At 37.5% G+C, this 8,501-nt stretch overlaps 1 protein-coding gene across 1 annotated transcript; it reads right to left on the reverse strand.

The window, feature by feature from the left end:
- Positions 1-3,609: 3,609 nt before the first annotated feature.
- LOC139285836 (dispanin subfamily A member 2b-like) lies at positions 3,610-4,421 on the reverse strand. The gene is made up of 2 exons (XM_070906502.1): positions 4,263-4,421; positions 3,610-4,064 (listed from the first exon to the last, which is right to left on the reverse strand). Exons 1-2 carry the CDS (start codon positions 4,374-4,376, stop codon positions 3,921-3,923), a joined length of 258 nt encoding a protein of 85 aa, XP_070762603.1. The 5' UTR covers positions 4,377-4,421; the 3' UTR covers positions 3,610-3,920.
- Positions 4,422-8,501: the final 4,080 nt, after the last annotated feature.

An 8,501-nucleotide genomic window follows, 5' to 3' on the forward strand; every position in this document is an offset into this window, starting at 1 on the left:
GAGGGCTTTGTGATCGTGTTGGTATTAGATTGCATGCCTGCTTGGATTTTGGCCTGTCATAATGTATTCTGTTGATAGATAAATATCTGCAGTACAGATCCAGGATAAACATGGGTGGAGTGTTTATTTGTTGCCATATAGTTGGAGAGTGTTAGTACCTGCAGCTTATCTGGTTCCCTCAGCTGGTTTGACTGTGTTGAGAGGAACCATTATAGATTTTGAATGTGAACACGATCTGTTCAACACCATTCAACATCAGAAAAGTACTGAACTAGATCCAGTGGATAAGGTTTGTGCTAAACAAACTGTGATACTGTCAGTGGTGGAAAGTAACTAACTACTAAGGTTTCAATGTATGCTACTTATTCATTACATTTCAGTGGGAAATAATGTACTTCTACTCCACTACATTTATCTGACAGCTGTAGCTACTAGTTACTTTACAAAATTAGTATTTTATATACAAACGATAACATCAGCTTATAAAGTACAATACATGAAACTACATTAAAGTACTCAACAGTCTGTAAAATGTTTGGGATTAGCTCCACTGCGACCAGGTGCAACATTAAAATTCTGCTTACATGTTAATGCATCAGTAATGATAATCCAATATCATTAATAACATAAATAACATACATAGAGCATATCTATTTATTCAAATAACATTCTGCTTGAGTAACATTTTGAGTGCAGGACTTTTAGTTGTAATGGAATACTTTTACCGCTGAATACCACCATGATAATTGTAAATGAGACTTTCTGTCAAAATTGTGATTAGAGAGGAGAAAATACGAGAATAGTATTAAATGCAGCAGAATGTAGGGGATAGTAGAACAAACCACTCTGACCAAACTTCCTCAGTACCTGAATATTAAAGCTCAGGCAACACCACAATAGCAGCTTGCTGTGTCCATCTGCTGTTTACATCTTTTTGGAGCCCTCACTAATGCTGAAGGGGCAATTCAGCTAACAGTCCCACCAGTGAAAGCCTTTATAGAACATCCTGTTCGGCCCCGCTGATCTCTGGACACAAATGACTCTGTCTCTCTTCACCTCCCTCTGCTCACAGGGGAGAGAGAGGTCAGACTAAAAGAGCCCTCAAATGAGTAAATAACCAGCAATTCCACAAACTTCAGCTTCCCTGAATGGGTTCAGGGTTATAAAGTTTGTTCTGGGGAAGGTTTTGCTGTTTCAGAGTCCTTTAGAGTTCAAAGAGATTCCCACTTCCTAACTGAAGGAGGAAACCAGCTGCAGACTGTTGGCAACCCTTTCGCCCCATGGCCAGGCAACACAGGCTTTAAATTAAGAGTTTGCAATATCTGAAGTACACTGTATCCCTATTTCCAGTTGTGGAAGAAGATTAAAGAAAAGGAGCATTACAAAAGTCCTGCATTCAAAAGTAATAGCATCAAAATATACTAAAAGTAAAAGTACTCTTTATGCAGAATGACCCATTTCAGAATAATAATATATTACATCATTGGATTATAATTAGTGATGCATTAATGTGTAGCATCACTAATGTTACAGCTCGTAAAGGTGGGGCTGTTTTCAACTACTTTATTATCTTGAGTAGCTTAATCCATAATAGTACATATAATTTATTACATAAAGTACAACTCTAGCTGTTATGTAGAATTTAGTGCATTTAATGGGAGACATTATAATCTATCCTTGTTAAGTGCAAACAAGCACTCCAGCAGATGTTGGAGATGTTGAAGTAGGCACTCCTCTTCTTGCACTCTCAGCGGCTCTTTTGTATATTCCAGTTACTCATAAGACTAATATGTGAAACTAATCCTTTAATTTCCTTGCAATGTGGGGAAAATAACTCTCAGATGCGTGTGAATGACCGCTCTGTTGACAGGAGGCAGAGGAGACGCTATTTGTCCGTCGCCAGAGGCTCCAGTCAGTTGGAGGCTTCTCTCTGCTGCTGCTTCACTGTCTGTCCCATGTCAAAATGAAAGACATGAGCTCTGACTCCAGTCCTGCCTTCCAGAGGCTTTTCTTCAAGGTACAGACAAACACTCGAAGTGTGCATGAATCATTAACGGTTTCGGAAAATATTGTAGTTGTGAGAGTACATTTTGGTTTCAATTTTAGCTTCAGATTTTCAACTACGACATTAATTTGTATTTTGTTATTTTGTTTAATTTTATATCACAGATACTGCAGGCATGTCTGGGGGAGCTGTTTCAGGCCAGATTGGGCAGGCCCCCCTCTGAACAGGAAGCCAATTTGTGTGGTTGGTTTCAGGACCAAGAGGCCCCTTCAGGAAACCTAAATGGGACTCTGTCAGACTCTCATGCCGCCACCTTGCTTCACAGGCTCCACAAACCGAGCAGAGGATTGATGTCTGAAGATGTAAGAACAGAATATTCCCTCTAACCATGATCATTTTCAAACACGGTTCACACGTTAGCTGTTATTTTAACTTCTTTCAGATTGTTCAGGTAGAAGCCCGATAGTTCATTATTTTATATGTCTGTCAGTTTTGTGCAAGAGTTGCTGGACAATATTTGTGAGTCAGAGATTAACCAGAGCCACCTTGCATGTCTCTCGTTGTGTGTCTGTTTGTTATTATGGGAGCAGGAAGTTGAGCAACTTCAGAGGAAGCACAGAGAAACGTCTCTGTTGTCCCATCTTGAAGGACTTTTGAGAGAGAAGAGCTCTGAAGCCACAGAGAAAGGCGAAAACCAGACTGGCTAAACATATATGGAGACTCCATATTGGTGTGCATGTAAAAATAACATTTTTAAAATCCATTTAAGAAATAAAAACAACAAAATGTTGCCACCATGTCTCAAAATCCTATGTTTTTCACAATATTATATCAGTTCAGAGAAGTCATGCAAACGGAAGTGTTCAACAAGAAGCTCATGAGAGCTGGACAATGTACTAACCTTTATCAGATTATTAGAGGAAATGTATAGAGCTCATCAAAAAGGTTCACTACATCCTTAAAATCATGGTCCTTCCAGGTAAATGATTATATGATACAGTATGAGGAACACCGTACTTACTCACTGTTACATTTATTGTTTTTGGATTTCAGTGAGTAACCATGACTTTCATCCTGACCTGATCCCTAATTCCCACTAACCTCAAAGCTGATGTTTTCCAACCTGAAAACGTTTCCAGTTTCATCTTAATGTTTAGTGTTACCTTTAATCAGTCCACAATTTTTGTTTGCATCAATTTGTCAAACTAGATGAGCTGAACAAATTACGTTAATTTACATTTTTTTGAGTCAAGATGCAAGGCTATTATGCTTTGTTTTGTATTGAGGTAAGATAAAGTATGAATGTTGAAACAACTACAACTTTTTTGTTTAGTCAATGAAAAGTTTGGTATCCACTTTAGTTTACTGCTCTTGTTTTAGTTGTAGAAAGGAGAGACACTGCTGCTAAAGTAAACTCAATTGTTGGTTTTGTGCATGAACTCTCTTCAGCTCTTATCATGTTTCTCTTTTTTACATTTATTTTGTGCGGCAAATGTTTTTGCATCCCAACTTTTTTCTTTAGTTAGTTGTTTTTTTTCCCCTCATCAGTGAACATTATTTCCGACATCATTTTAATTATTTTGTAATAACTGATCACAAAAACATTCATGTTGCAGTGTTTATTTTTTTCAAACAAAACAACAAAACAAGTCTTCCATTGTAAACTAGAAACAGCTTTCTCATCATTTTTGGCTTTTACCACCACAGGCAGTGTATTATAATGGCATTCCTGGGATGTGTTTATGACCACTTGATTCAAAGAGGAACCCAGACAAACGTGTGTGTGCGCAAAAACACAGACATCTGTTTCTATTTTGTTGTCCTGTGCGTGGAGGAAGGGAACATTGTTATTTTAACAAAAGCGTTGCTGATTTCAACACCTCTGCCAGCAAAAACAGGCACCTTCAATGTCACTCTACTGTTCGTGAGTGACTTTGAGAGCGATGATAATGATGATCAAAATGATTCCACAGACAAGCCCAACGACATTTAGGATCTTGGCTGTCCTTGATGCCTCCACGGCTGTAGCTGATTCTCCAAGAGCATTAGCATTTTGTGCCTTTAATAAACAAGTATCAGAATTAGTTTCAATTTGCATGCATTTTTTTTTCTAGAGAAAATGTATTCACAAAATGTACAATATTGCAAAACACTAAAAATGGTTTGAATAGGTTTAGGGTATATCTTGGAATACAGGAGTAGAAAGCAGCAGATGAAGATAAAAAAAAAAGTTTGATGTTCTGGAAACGCTACCTACCTTGCAGGAGCAGATGATAGCGGCTATCCCCAGAGGCAGGCAACAGCACAAAGTGTTAAAGATGGACCATCCTAGGTAGGATGGAGCCACAGCACGGCTCTGGCCTCCTTCCATAGTAGCTCTTTGTCTCACTTGAAGTGGATGAGGGTTGTGCTTTGTTGGCCAAGTCTGGATCCAGTGGCTGGTGGGGCTTGCGACCCTCACAGTTTTATCCTTCATGGGTGTGGTTTAAGGGGTGACCAGTGGAGGGAAAAAAGACATCTGGGATTGAATGGAAATGGAGGCTTGTCAGGCATCTCTTGTAACTTGAGCTTTACTGGATGGAGTAACTACACATGGAGGAGACTTCAAGATGGAAACCTCTTTGAGAACTTTGAGAAGCCTCATCCGAGGTTGACTTTGGTACCTGCTTTTACGTTCAGTTTAACACATGCTGACTCATTCTTCTTGTGATGGAACAGTTTTATTGAATAGATACATTTTAATTAGTTAGTTAGTTGTGTTATTTACTGTGTCATGCACATTATAAGACACCAAAAATACTGTTACAGTAGTGAAACACTTGTCATACATAACTAAAATCCAACCAGAAGAACTCAAATTAAGGACATTTTACTAAAAAGTGTAGTCCTTAAATCATCCTATAATGAACAACAATGAAATGGACTTCCTTTTCAATCTCACCTAAATCACATAACAAACAAAGTATTTGCTTCTTATGGAGACCATTACACCTGCCTGCTCCTACAACTAATGGTAATGTACCTGAACTTGACTGCGCACCCAGAGATCTTTGACTTTGGGTTCAATTCTGCTTCACATAAGGCTCTACACTCTGTTTGTTTTTCATCATAAAACATGTTTGTGATTTATGTTTGTGCCAAACATCAACAGACGATGTTTGTTCCATATACATACGGAGCAATTTGTGCCGAACATCATGAATATTACAGAGATTAAAAGTAGCTGCACTTCTTGCATCTAAATGCTGCCTGAAATGTACTCTACTGGTCTCCACGTCTGGCACCATTCAGCCACAACATTAAGCATCTTTTCCAGATCTCTTTCATGCTCCGCAAGTAAGATTGTTATATCATCATCAGCATGCATACTGATTAGTTATGGCAGTGCAGTTATAATTGTAAGTGGGTAATTGGATCATTCATTCAGCTGGGTTTGTCATCAGTAGTTAAGCCACTTCTTTGCTCCCGGTAAACGTATGTCACATCTAAAGAGAGAATGATAATCAATCGCAGTGATTATCATTAGAAGTCCAATAATGTAATTTCCAATAATAATCATATGGCAGTCCGTCATTCCTTTGCAGCTGCTGTCTGACAAATACATTTGCATTTTTCCAATTTCGCAGCTTTGAGATCTCACTTTTGATCCCCATCGATTCAAAGTCTTGATGAGACTTAATGTTTTTGTTATCTGCTTTTTATCTTGTTTGTGTATTCAAAATCATTTTACTCATCATCATCGTCATCTAATCATCCTCATAGCTTGTAATTACACAACAGCACAATAGCATAATCAGTGCTAATTAAGTTCATCCTTTTATCAACTGAAGAGCAGATTTTCGCATTGCCATCAAAATAGATTCACATGATTCTCAATAGCAATCAAGTATATTTTGATAAATCAGCTGTCTTGCATTAATATTTGAGTGCATCACAATAGGTGCCTGCTGGAGTAAACTACAGCAGCATGATGTGAGCACAGATGACTACAACTGGTTAATGGCAGTGGAATGGCCCCCATTCATCACGTCTCAGAGGTAGTGCCAGTAAATCAGATCTGCTAGGTAACGTCCGAAACCCAAATGGCAGTGGGCTTAAAGAGTCTTATGTTTACATTGTATAATTTCCCCCTGGGGATCAATAAAGTATCTCTGATTCTGATTCTGACATTCAAGGACCTTGAGTTGGGCGTACGCTGACTGTAAGACAGTGATGGTCATTCAACTGGTTCAAGGTTTCGCTGAGGGCTCTTTTCCCATTTTACACTTTGTTGTCTGACTGCAGCAGTAAAGAGGTAACATATAACCAACATTTTGAATATAAAAGGAGAAAATGACAGGAAGTGTGTATCATTTCATAACATACTGTCCCATATATTGCAGTAATTTCTTTGTCTTTTAATTGACTGAGATTGCAGTAATACCAATACATGAATTTGATGTAGATTTTATTGTTGTTTTTACTTTGTAACTTTATTAATAAAAGTGCCATTGAAATAGTAATTTTATTATTATTATTATTATTATTATTGTTATTTATCAATTCCCCTAATGATACATTTGTTTATGCATTTGCATACTTGTCTTCATATTTTTCCTCTATACTGTCAGTTCTTTCTCTTTATCTCTTTAGGTCAAATTCTGGATTCAAGATGTGCTCCTAAATTCGGCATCAGTGATTGCCTCCAAAGAGGAGCAAAAGGATAAGAGGAAGATGAAGATGAGCCACTTCATGTTAATGACTGAACAATACCAAAACAGAAGGCTCAGTTGCTTCATTTTCATGTGTAACATTACCCAACAATTTAGGTTGGACTTACTATAATTGTTATCATACAACCACATAATAAAGATTGCTGAAAGGACACTGTATATGTCAATTAAGTCAGTTATGTACTGATATATAAAGTTTTAAAACAGCATAACATAGCCTAGCTAGAAACTAAGGCTTAGCTTGCAGTGCAGTTTTGAAGTGGGGTTCATCTTTGGAGATAATCTCAGAAGCAAGACTGGAGCCACGAGCGGATTTATTGTGCAAAGGCGGATAAATAGGAAAGTATTTAATCAATGGCTGCATTGTGCTGCCTGTATCTGTTGTCCTCTGAAACACGACACTGTGGCATCCACATCAGTTGGAGTCTGGCCATTGAAAAGCCCCTGTCTGTACAGTAAGCCGTCCATAGATTCTGTCCTGCTTCAAGTTATTATTATTCCTCAACAGCTGACATATACAATGAAGTTCCCAAAGCTCTGGTAATTACTCTGACACACAATGCATAAACTATACATGCTAGCTTTATTTTGAAAGCAATTATATTTTTCTCTTCTCATCCACAAGTTGCTTTTTTCCGCATGTGATTTGGTGTTCATTCTCCTCATCATGAAATACTCCCTTTCTGTCTAAGTGCCAGGCTGTGATCTCTTGACCTTTGAGTTCTTGTCCCTTCTGGAAAGCTTTCCCGCTTGCTATTTTGAGACTTGCCTGTCACTATGGAATGTGTGCGTTGTAAGCCCAGTAGTTTTCAATAGGCAACTGTTACCAACCATTGAAAGTCATGATGTAATTCATTTTACTCCAACTTAATCTTTCAAAGTGAATGGCAAGTGAGGATGCTCAGTGCTGTGTCACTGGAATGTTTTTATCCTCATTTGCTTCACATAGTGAACTTGTTTAACTTACAGATGAAAAGAAATATTACTGTTTAACAATAACTCCATTACTTACTAAATGTTATACTTGCACATACTCGAGATAACTATGAACTTTTGCATTTGGACCTAATTTTCACTTTTCACGTTTTGCTATACCTTGACAATAAGAGAGAATTTTGCATGTTTATCCCCTCGGGCATTGAGGTAAATGGCCCACATAATCACAAACAACTGAGAGCCATTTGTGGCATGCATATGCCACCTTTTAAATGTGGGTCACATTTAGTTTTAATCTTAGAAAACCATAGTCCAACCGGCTACAGGTGCAATGAACCTGAATGTACATGTCTGTCTCAGTTCATACCTCAACAACAATGCCATTAGTTGTTTTGTTGACAATCAGCAATTTCTGACAATTTGCATTGGCTGAAGAATGAAATTGAAACTTTAGTTATGGTAAGTGACTTTTTGGCATTTTCAAATTATGTACTGCTGATTATTATATACATAATGTAAATAATATTGATCTACTTATCGTGCTTGTGCCAATATAATGTTTTTTTCTGCTCATATTGCACAAATTCATTGACTACATAGCTTGGCTTTTGAAACACATATATAAAACAAACTATAGAACAAATAGTAAAAGTATTAGATAAAAACAATTTCATATGTATAAAATCCACCCTTACTTCATTGCTTTAATGGTACTCTATTGTTGCTCTTAATCATTTTATCTTTCTGTGCTTCATTAAAGGTGTCGTATGGAGAAATACATTTATTGTAGGAAGTTACTGCACCTATTTTTTGGCAGCGGGAGGAAGGACTCAATGAAAAAAAAGGAA

The sequence above is a fragment of the Enoplosus armatus genome, chromosome 5 (genome assembly GCF_043641665.1).
Source record: "Enoplosus armatus isolate fEnoArm2 chromosome 5, fEnoArm2.hap1, whole genome shotgun sequence".
Lineage (NCBI taxonomy): Eukaryota > Metazoa > Chordata > Actinopteri > Centrarchiformes > Enoplosidae > Enoplosus > Enoplosus armatus.